The sequence below is a fragment of the Stenella coeruleoalba genome, assembly GCF_951394435.1.
Source record: "Stenella coeruleoalba genome assembly, chromosome: 6".
Taxonomy (NCBI): domain Eukaryota; kingdom Metazoa; phylum Chordata; class Mammalia; order Artiodactyla; family Delphinidae; genus Stenella; species Stenella coeruleoalba.
In genome coordinates, this window is record NC_137151.1 from 72427793 (window position 1) to 72448844 (window position 21052).

Consider the following 21052-nt stretch of genomic DNA (forward strand, 5'->3'; position numbering starts at 1 on the left):
TAAATGACAGATGGTTATCAATTGTTGAACCTAGTTGGTGGGTATAAAGGTGATTTTTGTACAATTCTTTCAACTTTTCGGTATTTTTTTTCTATAATAAAAAGATTGGGGGAAAGTAGCCCTGAGAAAAATTAAAGGTCTGTCAGTCAATTCGGGTGTTAATCTCATTTCTTTCCATCAGATGAAAGCTGAGACCAACTGTACTGACGGCAACACCACCCCCCCCCCCAAAAATTCTTTTTCTTACAGTCTTACACTTCATACTATTTTCATTTTGTGTGTGCACTGACCTTTCTCAGCCACATAGAAGCCAGGTTGCTGCGTGTTGTTAAAATTAAAATAAATCAAAATTAGGGTGGTACGGGTAGTGGTGGTATTGGCAAGCTTGAGAAATAAAGATAAAACTGAGGGCTGGCCAGTGATAGCTACCAAGATATCACAGTAAGAAATGCCAGATCCAAGTTCTTACTTGGGGCACTCCCAGTTGCATGAAAGTAATCCTGTGCTGGGGAACCTGTCCACCAAAATTAAGTCCATCTTCTTTCTAGGGCTCCCATCTCTCCTTCCTCTCACTCCATCTGCCTAGTTCCTTCCTAACATTTGACTCCCATTTCATGTTGAGATTCCTCCCAGATCCATTCAAAACTCTGTGACTTGCTCCCAGGACTGGAGCTGACAATTCACCCTCAGCTTCTCCAGTTCTGAGCCCCTCTTGCCCTAGTATTGCAGTTCTACCTACCATTCATGTAGGATGGGATATGAATTTCATTAACCAGACATCAATATCCCATGCTTGAGGGTTCTCAGGCATGTATACCATTCACATTTTTCCCAGGGAAAGTGGCCACTCCAGGGAGAGCAATGGATACACTTCACAAAGTCCCTCCAGAGGTTCCATACCTCAGTGTTAACAAAACCTTATGGGAGGGAGAGGAGGAAATGAAAGAGGGAAGGCTCCAAAAGGAAGCAGGGACAGTACTGAAAAAGAGAATCAATGTTCTTAATAAAGACAAGAGAGGAGAACACCAAAAGGAGGGATAGGCAGTAATGTCAATCCCTGGGTTAGGGAGGTGTTAATGGACTGCATGCTTGTGTCTCCCCAAAATTCATTTGCTGAGATCCTAATCCCAATGTGGTGGGCCTTTAGCAGGTAATTAGGTCATGAAGGTAAAGTCCCCATAATGGGATTAGTGTCCTTATAAAGAAGAAACACAAGAGCTAGTGCTCATGCTCTCACTGGTTCTCTCTCTCTCTCCTTCTCTCTGCCATATGAAGACACAGTGAGAAGACAGCCATCTGCAAACCAGCAAGAGGGCTCTCACCAGAATCTGATCATGCTAGCATCCTGATAGGCTTCCCAGCCTCTCGAACTGTGACAAATAAATGTTTGTTTTTTAGTTCACCCAGTCAATGATATTTTGTTAAAGCAGCCTGAAATGACTAAAACAGGAGGATTAACATTGAGAATAGGGAAATTAATTTGACAGCTAGATAGTCTTTTGTGACTTTGGAGAAAGAATTTCCATAACCTGGGGCAGAAACTAGATTCTGAACACATAAGAAATGAGTGGCTGATGAGGAAGTGGAGGTAGATCACAAAATGAAAAATGAATAAATCATCCAAAAGAGACTGAGAGCCTGCTCTAGACAGGGCACAACACTAGGCACCAGGGCCAGCATCAAGGTTGTACAGGGCCCTGCATTCATAAGGGTCCTGGCTTGGCTTAATGCTCAGGTGTCACTGTCTTGAAATTTTTAATAATTTTTGAGGAAGGGGCCCTGCATTTTCATTTTGCACTAGGCCCACAAATTATACAGTAGGTCCTGCAGAGCACTGAAGGGGACCCAAAAATTTCATTCATTGTTCATTCACTTATTTATTCAACAACAAATAAATGAATTGCTTACTATGAGCCATCCAGTCTCTGGAGACATGATGAAAAAAGGTAGCGAACATGACAGATGCATGACGGAAAATCTTTTAAGAAAATGTTGTTACTTCCAAGAATATTAAAATGTAAATACAGCTATGACATGACATTCTACCTCATCTCCTTAGTTGTAGAGGCTATATGGCCCCGGTCAATTTATTCAACTTCCTAAGCCCTAGTTTACTCACCTAAAAAGAATGACAATAATAATAAGGCCTACTCCTAAGGTTGCTATGGGAATTAAGTGAGATCAAGAACATAAGGTGCTTACAACAGTGCAAGGTACAGGGTAAGTGTTCAATAATGTGAGTGACCATGGTGAATTTCCAGCAGCCAGAATTTCCTGGCACATAGTAAGAGTTCAATAAATGACTGGTTTGGTAAGTGGGTGGTAAAAAGGAAATTTCAGATCTAGATAGTTTTATATGTTCTGTAATGAAACAGATATGGCTATGTATACACATTTATATATATTTAAGGCTTTGATTAGGCCTAGAAGAGAACGTAAAAGTGTATGTACCAAGTTACATTGACTGCAGTCAAATCTGTGTAATAGGATTTGGGGGGAGAGATGTTTGTTTTGTTTTGTGTTTTACTTCATATACTCATTTAAAAACCAAGAATTTAGAAAAATAAAGCTATTAGCATGTTCTGAATATAGTGGCAGATAACAAAGCTTATAGTATATTACAATTCCTCCCTTCTAAGAATTACCCTCCTCCTGTCCAAAATATTTTCATTCAATTTCTCTTTTCTTTCTTTCAGTTCTGACTCTGTCATATTTGCTCTTAATTTTGGGGAAAAAAATCACCGCCTTGACCTGTAAAACAGCTTCCTCATTCATAAAATGAGGCACATAATACAGACAGAGCTTCCTAACTGGTGGACTTTGGTGTGCTGGTGTCCTGAATGTAAGTGAGAAATTGACCCCTCCTGCACGGGGCAGTTGAGAGCAGTCGGGGGCAGCCAGAGCCCTTTGGGCTACTACCTCTGGCCATGAGCAGCCTTGTTTAGGTCTCCTCAGGCACCTGTGCAGAGCAGTCTGAGGTGTATGCCAAAGAAGCAACCAGCACTTACAGTTCTGCTGTCTGCATGCGGCCAAGAAGATGCCACATCTGGCATCTATCTGCAAAGCATCCCACTGCCTGTCATGGACCGAAGATCCTGGAGCCAATGCAGGAGACCCATGGGGCACAGCACACAGCCTCAGGGGTAATCTGTCAGGGGATGAGAGAGGAGCCTTGGCAGAGTGTAGTTTTCTGGTGGGCTCAGCTCCAGGCAATGCCTTTAATATCTGTCTAAACATATACTGGCCATCTCTATCCCTTTGCAGCAGTACAGTCTTTGAATAGGGCCCAGGTTAGCTATTGACAATGCATGCATGTTCTGAAAGCTAGAGTTTCAATGTGGAAATCTTGATATAAAAATGTACTAAAAATGTACTATTGGGATTGAAATTCATTTGCATTATCTTATGAAATTGCAACATATTTGTTAATAAACTAAAAGGAAGAGTTGTAAGAATTGTTATTCTTTAAATATAATTACAATTGTACTTTTTTTTTTTTTTTTTTTTTTTTTTTTTTTTTGCGGTATGCGGGCCTCTCACTCTTGTGGCCTCTCCCGTTGTGGAGCACAGGCTCCAGACGCACAGGCTCAGCAGCCATGGCACACGGGCCCAGCCGCTCCGCGGCATGTGGAATCTTCCCGGACCGGGGCACGAACCCGTGTCCCCTGCATCGGCAGGCGGACTCTCAACCACTGTGCCACCAGGGAAGCCCCCAATTGTACATTTTGAACGGTTGTATAAAATGGTTTTAAATATTTTATCACCCACTCTTTTAGGTGATCAGAGTCCCTCACTGATAATTACTATTCAGAATATGAGTTTATCATTAAAAAAGTCTAGATCATGGGCTTCCCTGGTGGCGCAGTGGTTAAGAGTCCGCCTGCCGATGCAGGGTACATGGGTTCATGCCCCAGTCCGGGAAGATTCCACATGCCACGGAGTGGCTGGGCCCATGAGCCATGGCCACTGAGCCTGCGCATCCGGAGCCTGTGCTCCGCAACGGGAGAGGCCACAACAGTGAGAGTCCCCCGTACCGCAAAACAACAAAAAAAGTCTAGATCAGAAACTGAATAAAGTCATTTCAACCATAAAATCTAATATCAAAGTATATTCACAGGAACAAATTCAAGTCAATTATTAAAACATGTGGAAAATTTTTATTTGAAAGTTTTATCCAAATTCAATTTTTAATATCTTCCCTAATACACTGTATTTTACTTTATCATAATTATTTAATTTAAAGAAAATGTGATAATTTTTTTTTACCATCATTTAGATGCCTCTAAATCTCTTCTTTTATGTAACCTAGTGTGCTGTACAAAAATTAGCATTTTCTAGGACTCCCCTGGTGGTGAAGTGGTTAAGAATCCACCTGCTAATGCAGGGGACACGGGTTCAATCCCTGGTCTGTGAAGATCCCACATGCCGCGGAGCAACTAAGCCTGTGCGCCACAGCTACTGAGCCTGTGCTCTAGAGCCTGCGAGCCACAACTACTGAGCTCATGCGCCGCAACTACTGAAGCCCGCGTACCTAGAGCCCGTGCTTGGCAACAAGAGAAGCCACTGCAATGAGAAGCCCGCGCACCTCAACGAAGAGTAGCCCCCGCTCGCTGCAACTAGAGAAAGCCCGTGCACAGCAACATAGACCCAACGCAGCCAAAAATAAATACATAAAATAGATTTTTTTTTAAATTAGCATTTTCTCTATGTGTTGTGATGTGAAAGAAGTTGAGAGGCCCTGATATAGATTATTCATAAAATCAGTCTGCCACCCCATCCCACCCTAGGACCCTTGTCCTCTGCTCCCTACCCCATATACTCTCTGTCTCTCACATTTCAAAAACAGCCAGGGTTACAAGGATAGAAAACAGCCAAGGTTCAAGTCTGTGTCCAACAGGGTCAAGAACTCCAACAGGGATATTTGTACGAGATACCATGTGGCCCCGGAGCTGGAGAGGAGGCTTAGACAAAAGCATAAAAAATAGCTAATGTCTAAAAACTACAGAATCTGTGTGAACAACATATCTGGGAGGAATCCACATTTTACTGTAGGACAAAAGACCTGAACAAATGGACTGACATACTGTGTTCCTGGATGGAAGTACTTAGTATCCCATCCCCCACCATTTCTCAAATTAATATGAAAACTTCATACAATTCAAAGAAAGAATAACAGAAGTTATTGATTAGAAATAACTTGGTTAGAAAACAACTAGACAAACATGCACTAAAGTGAAGCCAAGTGATCAGTTTTCTTGCAGTTTCTCATAGGTACCTTGGTTTGAATACCATCTCCCTAAGGTCTTTAACGTCATGTTTTTCTACATACTCAGAAGTGACCAGGTTATTCAAGACTATTTCATAGTAATCAAACTCACAAAGCTTTTACATATTAACGAGACACTAAGAGTAGAAATTTTCCCAATATCTCAAATACTATTGTTGGCTATCAGGAGTACCTGATAAGCAGAATATGTAATAATTTGCTTCTGATAATAGAATCAGAGCAACCAGAGGAGGGTTACTTTGCTTGGAGGGTTGTTTTCATCCAAGATACAGTAAGGCCTGGTGACTGGTTTCTGCCCCAGAACAGAGTACCTTTTGTTCATGTCTCCCAAATCAAACACTATTCCACTTGGGCAATGCTAGATAAACATCAACAACTGTTATTCTTTGTGCTCATTTTCTTCCCCAAACTCTGAGCTGACCATTCCCCACTGGTTAACAACCTGCTTTTCAAACAACTTAGAATATAACTGATTAGATTTCTAATCTTTCCAAGGGAGGGCCTGATCAATTCTAAATGAGATGCTCGTATGGAATGCTACATTAAAATATAGGGCATTTCTTAGCATGGTAGGGAGACCTGTCAACTGTGGTCACTTTTACCAGCACCTTTGCTTCAATACGGATCCACAGATTATTACCTTACAGCTGTCATAGGTGTTGAAGATCACCAAATCTTATCCCCATTTTCATTAAAAAAAAATTCTAAAACTAAAGCTCAGTAAGGTCAAATGACGTAAAGTCACTTGGGAGGCCAAGAAAGAATTAGATCAACTCTTTGATCTTGTTTTACTTCACACGTGAAAATAATTAGGTAAAAATCACTCGCGAATAGGGAGTATATCTGGTGCTCTTACTTCTAGCAATCTTGTAAATCATTCCTTAAATCCAGTCCACGAGAACAGTTCCTTCGGCTCCTTCCACAGTAACTATAAGTGTAAGAAAATAGTGCCGACATATTTCTTGAGATATCAGTGAGTACCTAATTAACTGACCTCGACCGGTCTTGCCTCAGCTCATTAAGGGTGAAATTTCAGTGTTTCAGCCACGTTTTGAGGCCTTTCCAAGATGCCCATGATTCACATATGTCAGTGTCAGGGATTTTCAGTGCGGGCCCTCACAGTGGGCATCCCAGTCACGGACACCAGGCCCTGCCATTTGGAAACGTGCGAGGAGACGCCGAGAGGCCGAGAGGGCTTTCTTACAACCCTAAAGTACAAGAAGGGAAAATGTGGTTTTATCCAGGCGCCTGAATGAAATGAATTCGATAATGGAGACGGAAAGGCCCACGTGGGGGAGGGGAAAGAAGCGCGAGAAGAAAGGGAAACAGGCCTTTTTCTCCGGTGACGCGCGGTCACGAGGCATTCTCCCGACGTGGGCACCGACCATTGGCGAAAGCCTAGCTGACGTCCTTGCAGCCGCCCGGGCGCGAACGGCGGCAAGGGCGGTGCCGCACTGGAAGTTAGCGAGGCGCGCGCGCTCCCGGGGCCTGCCACGCCCCCGTCCTCTGCCAACCAACCCGCTCGTCCAGTCCCTCTTCGCGCCCAGCTGGCCACGCCCCTTCCCAACTCGCCCCTCCCCCATCAGGCCGGCGGCGCGCGAAAAGCGCGTCACGTGACGGCTAGCCCCGCCTCTTCCTCTCGGTCCCATATTGAACTCGAGTTGGAAGAGGCGAGTCCGGTCTCAAAATGGAGGTAAAACCGCCGCCCGGCCGCCCCCAGCCCGACTCCGGCCGTCGCCGTCGCCGCCGGGGGGAGGAGGTATTAGGGGGAGAGCGGGGGGTTGCTGGGTAGTGGCCGGCAAGGGGGGCCGGGCTCGGTGGGAGTGGGGAGGCCGGGTGGACTGGGTCGGCCCTCCCGCGCTCTGCGTTGAGACGGGCGGCGGGAGGGGGAGGGGAGCGGGCCTCGGAGGCTTCCTTGGGGCTTCTCGCCAGCCTTGCCGTCTCCTTGGGCTGCACAAGTGGTTCCTCGGAGGCGCGGTGTGGCTGGGGAGACCTCAGGAGGGGAGCTGGCCCGCCGGCCGCGCGGCCTCCCATTCGAGGCCGAGGGCGGCATGGCGGGCCTCGGCGGGAGCAGTTGGGAGGAGGCGGTGGGGGAGGGGAGGGGACGAGCAGGCACATCCGGGCGAGCGAGCAGGCGGGCGGCGGCCACATTGACATTGATCCGCTGCCGCGTTACGAAATGGCGCATTGGCACGCAATGGCCGCCGCCTGGCTCCGCCGCCGGGAGAGAGAGCGTGGGATTGGAAGGAAGAGGGAGGAGGCGGCCCAGCAGAGAATGCTGCAAACGGCCTCGAAGCTTGGGGCCTAGTGTTTTCAGTGATGTTCTCCCATCGCGTTTCCAGGCCTTAAAGATCGCTAAGGAGAATTTTACGTCCCGTTCTGTTCCTCGCAGCACTCGGTTGAAAATTTTTTTTTTAATTTTGCTGTTTTAAAGTATTTCTTGATCTGCCGTTTTTGCTAAAGTCCTTACGTAGCTTCGTTCCATGTGGGTGAAGTGCCCCATCTCATAGTGTGGATGTAAAATAGGAAGTTGAAATTTTTTCACCTTCGTTTTTCCTATTCTGATGGGTCGGCTCAGGTTGTACTTTCTTGTAATTTTGTTTCAGAGGACTGCAACCAGAGTCGAATTTTTCATTTGTTTGGGATAATTTCATGTGGGTTATTGTTTCTTTCTCTAAACTTTGTGTATTGTTAATTAGATGTATTTAACCGGGACTTGAAAAGATGAGACTAAGTGAATAAACGCTTTAGGCTATTAATCATTTAACATTTTTTCGTGGCATGTGACAGTCTCTTCATATTAAATGCCTTAACGTCTCTCCTTTTAGAAGACACAGGAAGATCTTAGAATGTAAATGTGAGTGCCTCTATTTAAGGACTTCGGATGAAAGTTGTCTTAATGCATATATGTATTAAGTGGTAGTTATGTGATTTGTTAAAGAACTAGTTAAGTTGTAAAACAGTTCAGGCCATATCTTAATTTTTTTTAAATCTCAATTTCTTTTTTACTGTGTTCCTTGTCAGACAATATACCTAACATAAGTCCAAACTGCCCTTTTTGTGACCCAGTAAAATGTTGGTTTTGAAAACATTTTTGGCACGTGGTACAAATGCAAATAGAAAATTTTTGCGTGGCTGGTTTTTTCCATAGTTTTTTTGGGGGGAAATGCTGGTTTAGCCTTTCATTGAGAAACACTTATTTTCACCTTTTTATTTGCTTGAAGGTGGTGAATTTCTCCATTTTTAAGTTGTAGTTCACAGTCTTGTGGTTTATAATTATATGCTTTTGGGGGTGTAGACTCAGGAGGGAAGACGAGAGAAGAAATGGCATAGATGAAACACTGCATTTACAACACTTCTGGTTTCTTAGAAACTGGTTTCTCAGTAGCCACTTCTAAAATAATCTGTCCCCAGACACTTGTAGTTGTAGCTCAGAATTTCGGGACTTTTGATTCTGGAATTATCTTGGGCTTCAATTTAATTTTTAAGTGATGTTGGCATTTCAAAGTCTGGTTATAGGTTTTCTTGGTCCCTTTAATCAGTTGATGTGTGTGATCCTACTCCAGTTTTTAACTGGAGAAAGTGTTAATGGTACAGGAATTTGATGTTAAAAGTTTATTTGTAGGAGATTAAAAGGTTTGTGCATCTTTGCATTTACCTACTAAACGAAATAATTAAAATATATTGGTTTGTTTCCTCAGGGTCATGATCCAAAGGAACCAGAACAGTTGAGAAAACTGTTTATTGGTGGTCTGAGCTTTGAAACTACAGATGATAGCTTAAGAGAACATTTTGAGAAATGGGGCACACTTACAGATTGTGTGGTAAGTTATTAAGGGAACAAAGGTTCTTGAAAGAGGGCAGAGGACCTGTTTAGGTGTGTTTCAGTGCTTTAAAATTTTTGTTTTGTAGGTGATGAGAGACCCCCAAACAAAACGTTCCAGGGGCTTTGGTTTTGTTACTTACTCTTGTGTTGAAGAGGTGGATGCAGCAATGTGTGCTCGACCACACAAGGTTGATGGGCGTGTAGTGGAACCAAAGAGAGCTGTTTCTAGAGAGGTATTTTAATAATACCATGTTGTGTGACGTGTGAAATTGTTGCAGAATTTTTGAGGGTTTTTTTTTAACTTACATATTTTTTATTTGTAGGATTCTGTAAAGCCTGGTGCCCATCTAACAGTGAAGAAAATTTTTGTTGGTGGTATTAAAGAAGATACAGAAGAATATAATTTGAGAGACTACTTTGAAAAGTATGGCAAGATTGAAACCATAGAAGTTATGGAAGACAGGCAGAGTGGAAAAAAGAGAGGATTTGCTTTTGTAACTTTTGATGATCATGATACAGTTGATAAAATTGTTGGTAAGTAGCAGTTTCTCAGAACTTGAATGGGAAAGCAGAAATGGCTTCTTAGCTCTCTACTAAACTTGCTAAATCGCTTATAACTTTTGTATTGTGCACAATAATAGCATATAAAGTGTATGGTTTAGTTTTCATGAAGTGACTATACGTGTGTAACCAGCATCTGGATCAAGAAATAAATGTTACTAACATCCCAGAACACTCCCTTATCACTACTCAAAGTCACTACCTTTTTGATGTTTTAATAAGTTATATAGTGATAAAGGATATCATTTATGTGTGCTTTTCCAAACATCAAATAACTTTTGTTTGTTTGTTTGATTAAACAAAATTTAGTTCAGAAATACCACACTATTAATGGTCATAATTGTGAAGTGAAAAAGGCCCTTTCTAAACAAGAAATGCAATCTGCTGGATCACAGAGAGGTGAGTAGTACCATATATACATACAAAATAGAGATGAGTAATGTTTGTAAGGTTCTTAAAGAACTTTCCTGCCTGTGTTGAAGGTCGTGGAGGTGGATCTGGCAACTTTATGGGTCGTGGAGGAAACTTTGGAGGTGGTGGAGGTAACTTTGGCCGTGGTGGAAACTTTGGTGGAAGAGGTAGGACAGTTACCTTATTTCTAAGAACATGTCTACCTAAGTGTTATTGGTAAGTTGAATATATTCATTTAATTCACACTTTGCTTTTTTTCAGGAGGGTATGGTGGTGGAGGTGGTGGCAGCAGAGGTAGTTATGGAGGAGGTGATGGTGGATATAATGGATTTGGAGGCGACGGTACGTTCTTTAATGTTTGATATTTTGATTTTGTTTCTATACTTTATTAAGAATGAAAGTGTTTGTTTACATTTTCCTAATTTAAAACTTGTGTGGCTTGACAATTAAAGTATGCTTTTAAACTAATATCATGGAAAAGTAGACCTTAAAGCCCTAAAGATTAAACATTACCTAGTTCTTTTTGGCTGATAAGATTTATTGTACTAGCAGTTGAGGTGGAATTACAGGTCTCAGAGGAGACTGTTCACTATTTTCCTTAGGGAGATTTTTTAAAATTGAGGCAATTTTTTAATATCAAAAGATTTAAGCATTCATCTTAATTGTTCCTAGCCCAGATTCTTGCTGTTCTATTAGCCAGGTATTACCAGGCTTTAGAGTGTTAAATCAATTTATTGACCTGTTTTCTGGGGGCTTAAAAGTATGGTAAACTAGCATTCAATAACTTGACCCTCTGTACATTTATATTTTTGTCTGACAACCCAATTTGTTGTTCTAGGTGGTAACTATGGCGGTGGTCCTGGTTACAGTAGTAGAGGAGGCTATGGTGGTGGTGGACCAGGATATGGAAACCAAGGTGGTGGATATGGTGGCGGTGGTGGAGGATATGATGGTTACAATGAAGGAGGAAATTTTGGAGGTGGTAGACTTTCACTTGTTTTGAATATTCAATAGTTTTTATAGTTTCTTACAGGTGTTTAAAAACATGTTAAAACAGCATTTGGTCAAATTTGATGTTTTATAATAGAAAATACTCAAATGGTGAGAAATTAAAGTGTTCTTATTTTGCTGGCAATTTAGTAAATTGGCAAAGTGTATTCAACTCTTATTTTTGTATTGAAATGGACATTTATCGGTAATGTTCGTTGCCTGAATTTTAGTTAACTCTAGGTACTTTTAAGCTGGACAGATGGGAACTGTAAATTGAATGTGCAGACATGTTGAATTGGGTGTCATCTGGAGTCTAGGTGACAAAAATACTTTGAGTCTTAATATGTCAGGTGTGTTGCAGACTCTTAAGCAGCTCTGCATCATTCCACGATGCTATAAAGAACTTCGTTATGAATGCACTGAGTTTTGTTGAACTGTATTGATGTATCAACAACAGGTTTTTCTTAACAGTAAACTTGAAATGCTTTTTTGTCATTGATTTAAAAGTTAAACGGTATCAGAATTACGGTGAATCAAACACAATTTTGATGGTATTTAGTGGTATGAAGGAGAGAATGTGTTAGGGTGTAACATCTAATATAAACAAAATACGGTAGCTGTCTAAATACATAGTGTTTTGAGCCAGCTTTCACTCTTTGTTTTTCCTCTCCTGCCTATGTTTGAGGCCTGCTAGTGGGCCTCTGTAGTGAAAAGAGTTTGGTAGCTCTGTAAAATCTCTTTTCAAAGCATCGTGTGTAAGTGTCAGAGCACATGCTGCCACGATTGTCAAAAGATGACGAGTACATGTATTAAAAAAGGAAAATAATTGTGTAGGTCAGCCACAAATAAAACCTTTGTAATTTCAGGTAACTATGGTGGTGGTGGGAGTTATAATGATTTTGGAAATTACAGTGGACAACAGCAATCAAATTATGGACCCATGAAGGGGGGCAGTTTTGGTGGAAGAAGCTCGGGAAGTCCCTATGGTGGTAAATAATTTTTTTTTCTATCAAAATTTTTCATAGCCTTTTAAATTAAAAACTCATGTGATTCTTTAAAATCTTTGTATGTTTCCAGGTGGTTATGGATCTGGTGGTGGAAGTGGTGGATATGGTAGCAGAAGGTTCTAAAAACTCAGAAGAAAAGGGTAGGTATCTTTAAATTTTTATCATGATGATAAAGAATATGTGGAACTGTTCACTGAGTGTAATAATTTTTTTATCCTGTATTATTCAACAGGCTACAGTTCTTAGCAGGAGAGAGAGCGAGGAGTTGTCAGGAAAGCTGCAGGTTACTTTGAGACAGTCGTCCCAAATGCATTAGAGGAACTGTAAAAATCTGCCACAGAAGGAACGATGATCCATAGTCAGAAAAGTTACTGCAGCTTAAACAGGAAACCCTTCTTGTTCAGGACTGTCATAGCCACAGTTTGCAAAAAGTGCAGCTATTGATTAATGCAATGTAGTGTCAATTAGATGTACATTCCTGAGGTCTTTTATCTGTTGTAGCTTTGTCTTTTTCTTTTTCTTTTCATTACATCAGGTATATTGCCCTGTAAATTGTGGTAGTGGTACCAGGAATAAAAAATTAAGGAATTTTTAACTTTTCAATATTTGTGTAGTTCAGTTTTTCTACATTTTAGTACAGAAACTTTAACAAAATGCAGTTTTGAAGGTGTTTCCTTGTGAGTTAACAAGTAAAGAAGATCATTGTTAATTACTATTTTGTATGAATTTTGCTAAAGTTAACTGTAAAGAAACACCTGCTGACTTGCAGTTTAAGGGGATCTATTCTCCCCATTTCCAAACCATGAAATGAATGGGCTCTGACATGTGGAGAGAATAGATATTTGTATGTTTGCAATGTGTGTTTTAGATAATAGAATTGGGTATTTAAATTAGCATATTTGTGAATTTAATAGCATTAAGATTTACTTCAAATGAAAAATCTCAAAATTCCTATTTGGTTTTTGTGCATTTTCTTTCAAAATGTAATCATATGATTTTAGTGTATTAGCTTTGCTGAGAGTCCTAGCTGTGTTTAGAACATCTCCATTCTACATTCACCTTGGTCACATGTGAACTGCTGCCATAGTTTTATTTGGGTGTAAAGAATGTCTCCTGCCCTCTGTTTAAATTCTGGAAAGGGATAGTGAATGTTTTCCGTTTCCTCCTACCTTAAGAAACATTCTTAAAATCTTCAAAATACAGGACCACTAAGCGTACTCTATCTGAGCGAATTAGTGGCTACCTTTTTTTTTCCTTTTTAAAGCACAAGAGGCCCATAAATCTTCAGTTATTTTCCTTGGTTTAATATATATTTTTTTGATACAAGCTCTCAGAGCGAGAGAATAAAAATCATGCATTGTTGAACCCTTAACTGGCTGGCATGCTTTCCTGTTTGTACCCTCTGCATTATACTGGATGAAACCAAGGATAGTCTAGATATAATCATCCCAAGTGATTACTGCAGTAGAAGTGTAGCACAGTTGCTTAGTACAAACAAGCTTTTCACTTCCTCAAGACCTGAATTCAAATTTGGATAGTCAGAGTTTGTACTCACTAAAAATCCCAAAGAACACACTGTTATTTCCATGTGTATGCTTGAACCTAAGTCATGTTGGTATGAGTTTACAGTTTGTTTGGAAGACCCTGGTTGAGAAGAGTCTTCGATAACAAGGTCATATATATATATATATATATATAAACCAATGTCTACTGTTTTGCGCCAGCTAGTGCTTAAAATTTCATTCGAGCCCTAAGTATGTGCCCTGCTGTTATTATTTCTTCGGTAGTTGAACGTTAAATTTGAGATTCTTATTTTTGTTTTAAGAAGTACTAAGCAAAACAAGCAATAAAAGGGGGGATGGGGCGTGCTAGTGTTTGAATATGCTCTCGTTGCTCTAATTCTGTGCCTCTGTGCATTAATATTTGGATGCATGCAATGCCAGCATGGAAATCGGTCTTCACAGACACTGCAGTTTTCCAGAAAACACTCACAAACCAATAAATGTAACAGACAACATTCCATTTGTTAATGGACATATGTGAATAAGCAGTGTAGAAAATAGGCTAATTATTAGAAAATGGTTAAGTCTTTAACAACTTCAAGTGTTGGTTATATAAATGGACACTGTCAATGTTCATAACTTAAACCTGGGTACCTGGTCAAAATAATGCTTGGGAAACATTTTATTAAAATTAAGCTAAATTGTCTCAAGTTCTTTTATTCATATAATAAAGGTTGAAGGAATGGGGGAGATTAACATTTCCTGTTTCTATGTTTGTGAAATTGTTTGACACAACCTTGACAGTATCCTTTAATGGCATATGAGGTTAATTTGTACTGTTAACAAACTTTCTGTGTTCTGGAACTAGTTTAATAGTGAAAATATTGTCAGTAAGTTGATGTTTGCAACCTATAAGCAGGTGAAATCTGTGTATGTGACCTGTTTATAAGTTGTATTAGCTTAGTTCTTGTGAACAGTGTGGAAAAGTTAAGCCATGAGGAGAGCGATTTAACCAGCTTTAAAGGACCTAAGATGTGCTTTTTAAGCACAGTGTGGATCAAAGGAGACTCACTAAGACAGGACTTCAGCAGCCTTTTGAGTATGGACAAGTCAGCATAAATAAAGAATGACAAGGCAGCAGCAAGAGCTTCAACTACAGAGAAGTGAAGGCATAAGATACTATGGTGATAGTGAGCAACTTTCCAAAAGCTAGTTAAATCTGCTTATTACAACTGAAATATCGAAGAAAGTCTAGCAGGAAGGAGCTCTTCGCCTTTTGGAACACCAATGAGAGATAGTTGGCCACAGTCACTAGGTCTAGCATTTAGACCTGCAAGGAAGGGCAATAAGCATTAGGTAAGGCTTGAATTTGAATTTTTTCACTAATTAAAGAGTAATTTTTTGTAAAGCAAGGTAAGAGTAATTTTTTTGATTTGCAGGTTGAATGAGAACCCTACTTGCCTAAATGAGGAATGTCTTTCCTACCATCTTAAATACGAAGGTTTCTGGCTGGGTAAGGTTTGTAGCTTACACTAAAGCCTGATGACACCATTTGTTTCCCTATAAATTTATATTACATATTTTAAAACTATTAGATACATTGGCAAAATTGTTCAGCTGAAAAGTTTATCTTGGAACCACATTGAACACATTTTAAACAGTTTTAAAATTTTCCCTGCAGTAACCGTGAGTGTTCATCTTGAGTCAGATATATACAATTCATTGTTGGTGTCTTTAGGATAAAGTCAATTTTTGACAAGAGAAAGAGTGACCAGGTTTTTTTTAAAGAATTTTTGTAATAAGCATGACATGTAACAGAAGCATTACGCTTCATTACTCATTCTAGAGAAAAGAAAATCTTGGAATGAAATTTCAAAACTGTCAGATCATACAGATATAAAAATGGTCTTCGTTCAAGTGGCCTCATACATAAATAAGTTCTCTCACATACGACTTCAGGGAATTATTTGGACTAATAGGATAAACTTTTGGTTCTTTTTTAGGTTTCTTTGTGTTTAATCTGTTAATCAGAGGCAGTGGGGGCCTAATTCCACTAAAGCTCCTTTTTAAGACAACCTTTCCCAAAGAATAGTTAAAATATTACCCAATTACTACACAAATCAGATGCTGGTTGTTCATAAGGGCTATTATTGCTGCCCCAAAAGGGCTTGTTAAAATTTGAGGTTTGATGTTAATTCACTTTTTAAAAAATAACACTTTGGGGGGGACAGATGGTTAAAATAAAACTAGTTTCTAAATTATAGTAAGTCAAGTTATTTATATACAGGAGCAGTTAGGTTGCCACAGATTTTATTTTCAGAAAATAACTGGTTGGGTCTCTTTCTGTATCTATCTAAATCAGGACTGAATTTCTACACACCACCATAGAATGAAGTGTTGAATAAGGTAAATAGCCTTTTAATGATAATTTTTCTTTACAACATGGTTTTTAATGAAGCAAACTTCCTAAGATAGGAAATATTTTCTTTTTTAAAGGCATTGTTCTTTTGCAGTCCATCTCCTTTATGAAATAAAGTGATTTTACTTAAATGTAGTTCCACTGTCATTTCTGAAAAATACGATGCTCTTAAGTCATAACACCAGTAAACGAAGGAAGTTATACAAGGGAAAAATGGTCAAGGCAAACCTTAACTCATTTTGTCAAAGCAACTCATAGGTTACAGCTTCCCACACTACATTTCTTCTGAAAAAGCTCATTTTACACTCATGTCCTAAAGAACAAAAACTATCTGGTAACAAAGACCGTTTGTTAAGGAACTGAACAGTTGAAATACACTTGGTTTTAAGAGTTCTAATATGTAAGTCACCATTTGAAACATTTCTAATTAAATGCCAGTATCTCTTGGAATTCCAGTAATTGATGTCACAAAGTAGTGAGTAAGCATGCTAATGTGCAGGGGTAATGTAAGGATTGTTAGCCTATATAAATATCCAAGATTACTTTTAAATCTCAATGTTTTACTCTGATTTATAAGACTTAAGAGGTGGTCTGTAATGGATTCAAATGTTTCATTTGTAGTATAATGAAATGTTTACAGAAAGAACTTTTTCATTAAAATATTTTTAGAAATGTGTGTGTTGTTTTGTCACTTCACAGTGTTCATGTGACTTAAATGCTGTATAGGTGGACATTGCATACTTTACCAGTAAGTAAAAAACAGGAAACTTGGCATGAGCCTTCACATTATCAGTTGATTTAAAGGATGTAGATTTTATTCAGTGGAAAACAGATCACATGAGAAGTAGGTGTGGGGAAAAAGCTTATTGCCATGTAAGGATTTAATTCTTAAAGGACAGAATACATGAGATACTTGGGTGATTGGTGAGTCAGTGAACTTTGGAGAAAAATTGTGGGTAAGGACAATTATGTGAACGGTAATTTGGGAGAATGGTGAAATGAGGGTTCAAAATGTTGGAAGGTACTGTGTGTTTTTTGTTTTTGGAGGTACTTGGTTTCTTAATCTTGAGAAGGGCAATTGAGCATTTTGTGGTGTGAAGGTGGGTCGGGGAAAACTTTAATAAAATTAAGTAGTAGTAAACTATCGTTATGCAGTTTAACCCAAGTGATAATGTGTCAGTTTGACAAATTGCGGGAATTCCCTGGCAGTCCAGTGGTTAGGATTCTATGCTTCCACTTCAGGGAGCCCCGGTTCAATCCCTAGTTGGGGAACTAAGATATTTTGGGCAGCACACCCCCAAAAAATATGACAAATTTGTGAGGTACGGTTTTGATGTGATTTTTTTTTTTTTAATTTTCATACCACACTTATTTGGGTTCATAGCATTGATAGCTGTTAACATGTGAAATGCTTTGTGAATTGAAGCCATGTGAGGATTTTAGGATTTTGCTTGTATACATTTTGCTTGTATTCTGTGTAGCTGTAAGTGCCTTATAATTCCAGTTTAATGCTTGAGTTGTAAAATAACGTTTATCTTTATTTTCTCAGAGTGAAAATACATTAAATGAAACTGCAAAATGTTCAGGCAACAAGATAAATTTGGAATCTCCCGTGTACTCATTACAAACTGCAATTAAAATTTTTTTGGAGGATTAGTGTTTTGCGAAAGCGGGGTCCTGTAAATACACTAGGTTAATTAAACTTGGAACTGAATTAAAAGTACCAAGGGTTCGGGGAAGAGTAAGGTAATAGGTAATATATGCCATTTTTGCTTAATATATTTTCAATCAGGTAATGGTAAGGGTGCATTAAACTGCATTCACCTGGTAGAAGTTAAGTGGGCATGGTACTGAAAGCTAGGAAATAACGGATTTACCTGTATGTACTATTTTACTTCTGAAATTTACTGGTAATAAATGTGGATAGTGTTATGTATAAGGAAGTGGACAGCTTAATGAGAAATGGTTAAATTTCACTACATCCATGTGTATAGCCAATACAATTAATAAGGGTTTATCACAAAGATGAAAAATTGTATCACATATCAACTATATCTGAAAATCAGAATACACGGAATTTTCATTTTTAAAAATACATTGTATTAGTCTATTCCACCAACAAATGTTGAGTAAACTGCATCAAAAGAACTGATAGGTTATTTGGATTTAATCTCAGTTTTCTACTCAATATCCTTATTTAGTAGGTATCAGAAAAATGCAATCAGGATTTTGTTTGATTCTGAGATGCCAGATTTTGCCTATCGGGAAAAATTTTAAGTTCAGAACTAACACGGTGGTTTGTGACCTTGATCAGGTTGTCTGGGGTTTCCTTTTTTATGCCATGCTCCCCTTGGCAGTTTGGTGATAGTAGCAGACCTCTTAGAATGTTTTTTTTATACGCGTTAAATGTTACTTTTAAGGTAGTTAACCAAAAATCAGGTTTGATTCGGTAATATGTACTCTTAAGTATCAGGTAAGGTTAGTGGTGGGTCTGACTACTAACTTAGAAGTTGTGATGGTTAAGTGGTATTTTGAGATGCTTGGCAACAGTAACCTGATATTATCTGCTCATAAGTGTGAAGGTTGTTAAATGGGATAATGCGTTTAAAGAGCTTAAGCTGGCTCTTGGTCCATGGTCCCTAAAGATAGTATTCTTGGTAATAATCATGTGCTGAAGCGATGCCTAACTTTTAAAGAGTGACAAAGTTAATGCCAATGGGAGGTTTTTTCCTCCACATAGGATTAAAGTTCTTGTCTTTAATTTTTTTCCAGTTCTCAAAGTGTTAAAAAGCTGGAATTGGCCTGATAAATATCTTTAAAGTAAAAATGAGAATATTTTGTATATGTTCTGAGACTTAGAAGAATGGGTATGGAAGTATTATAAGGTACATTTGAGCAGCTACTCCACAGACTTCAAGAAAATCTCGGCAAGAATTTTATATAACAAATGCAGTGTCATGCAGTTAAGATTTCTAATAGGGTGTACCTCAATGTAAAAGGCATAGGTACACATTTTAAAATTAGGAACTGTTCAAGTAAGGTTTAACAGTTGGAGAGCCAAGTTTAATCTGAGGAGTCAGATAAACATTTCATGATCAAGAGGTGAAATCTTCTAGTCATGGGTCAGGATTTGTTAGATTTTAAAATTTTAGTTCTATGTAATGCAGCATGTATAGTACTTCAGAGTAATTTTTAGGCACTGAAAGGTGGTGGTCAGTTATCTTCAACTTGCAAAGTTCTGAAGTTTGACTAACGAATGCGTGAGTGAAGGCATCTGGTTTCATGATAGTAGAAATCTGGTCTGCCTAGGTGTTCTTCGCCCCTGTTTGTGGGGGGGAGTAGATAGTAGTAGGTGCAAGTTAACTCCACATGCTCCAGATGGGGGCTGCTGTTAACAGATTGCCATCACTCCCACCCATAATTTTAAGGGCACTTTATTAGAAATGAGATTTTTGTCTTCTGAGGTTGGAAAAGTGATGTGTCTTCCAGGGATCTCTAAAACACCACTATGGGAAGGAATTCTTGACCACACAGGACGGACCACAGAATCTCCACATTTGAATGCCTAGATAGTCCTTGAAGTCGTTTTCAACCCTGAACTTTACAGCCGGCTGAGTCAAATTCTTATTAAGCTGGTTTGACTTTAGTTTCTTTCACTTGCAACTAAAAGGCATGCTAATAAAAGGCTGAAGAAAAAAGTCTCATTTATAGCGTGCTTACTATTAGCTAGGGTCACTGCTTCTTGTGGAGTAATTCACTGCATACTTATCCCTGCTTTACAGATGAAGCAGCCTCGGTGCTTTGCCTCACTGGAGGTCATTCTTGGAAAATGGTAGCAGCCCAGGCAGTCTGGCTCTAGGGCCTGTGGACCTGTACACTGTATTGCGCCTGATGGATTGATAGGACTTTTGGTGAATAACCTGCACGTAGTGCTTATTTTAAACATGCTGAGCCCTCAGATGACTTCCATTTACCCACTTCAAAATGAAACCAAGCAAGACGTGAATATCTGACCAGATGAAGAAAATGATCAGTGCTGTGAATGGTTTCTTGGGTAGCCTGCAGAGTCTCAAAATTTTGAGGGGCCTTGCTATTGTACCTGCTGTTTACATGTTTAATCACTGGATATGTCCCAAAGTGAACTGGTTTTCCCACCTAAATCTTCAAGCCACAGTCTTAACCATCTCTGGGCAACTCAGTTCTTTCAATGTTCAAGTCTTTGAGCCTACCTTCATCCTGCATCCATTCTATTGGAAAATCCTTTTAGTTCCTCCTTTGAAACATGCAGAATCCAGTGCCTTCTCACTACTGCTATCACTCTAAACCAAGACACCATACTCCATGTGACTATTTCAGAGCCTCCCCATTGGTCTCCTACCTTTACCCTTTAGACTACTGCCGACATACAAGGCAGAAGAAACCTTTAACTCAGATGTACCCCTACTTAACACTGCCAGTAGTTGTCCACAAGGTAAAAGCAAAGGTTATGAAGGCTTAACAAGGATCTGTGCCATGTGCTTTTCTACTCACCCACCCTTTTTCTCTCCCTCCATGTTCAGCCATATATTTTCTCAAACAGGCCTCAGAGCCTTCCAACTTCCTGTGTCTGTAATACTGTTAGTAGGATGGTTCTCCCACACCTTCAAATGTATGGCATATATCTTGATAGGAGTAAAAGAACCGGTGTTTTCATGTCAAAGTATATAGAGCATTTTTTTTTTAGTTGAGATATACTTGCTGCTGAAGAGAAAGTGGTTTTTTTTGCGGTACGCGGGCCTCTCACCGTCGTGGCTTCTCCCGTTGCGGAGAACAGGCTTCAGACGCGCAGGCTCAGCGGCCGTGGCCCACGGGCCCAGCCGCTCCGCGGCATGCGGGATCTTCGCAGACCCAGGGCGTGAACCCGTGTCCCCTGCATCGGCAGGCGGACTCTCAACCACTGCGCCACCAGGGAAGCCCAAGAAAATCCTTTTGATATATTCCATTTCCCTGTATTTCCCGTACCAATTTAGTGTAGTGCTTTCCATATTATTGTCATAAAAGATTGTGAAT

At 39.7% G+C, this 21052-nt stretch overlaps 1 protein-coding gene across 1 annotated transcript; it reads left to right on the top strand.

Annotated features, from left to right (window-relative positions):
* Positions 1–6914: 6914 nt before the first annotated feature.
* On the top strand, positions 6915–21051 carry HNRNPA3 (heterogeneous nuclear ribonucleoprotein A3). The gene is made up of 11 exons (XM_079923557.1): positions 6915–7046; positions 8989–9111; positions 9200–9346; positions 9437–9647; positions 9984–10073; positions 10157–10252; positions 10347–10427; positions 10924–11064; positions 11942–12064; positions 12153–12222; positions 12315–21051. The coding sequence occupies exons 1-10, from the start codon at positions 6975–6977 to the stop codon at positions 12203–12205; spliced, it is 1137 nt and encodes a 378-aa protein (XP_079779683.1). The 5' UTR covers positions 6915–6974; the 3' UTR covers positions 12206–12222; positions 12315–21051.
* The last annotated feature ends 1 nt before the right edge of the window (position 21052 follows it).

Bases quoted from the DNA above. Each gene is read 5' to 3' on its own strand.
- HNRNPA3 (XM_079923557.1), top strand. From the start codon at position 6,975: ATGGAGGTAAAACCGCCGCCCGGCCGCCCCCAGCCCGACTCCGGCCGT. The intron at 9,648-9,983 runs GTAAGTAGCAGT...AACAAAATTTAG, and splicing joins TACAGTTGATAAAATTGTTG to TTCAGAAATACCACACTATT. The intron at 12,065-12,152 runs GTAAATAATTTT...GTATGTTTCCAG, and splicing joins CTCGGGAAGTCCCTATGGTG to GTGGTTATGGATCTGGTGGT.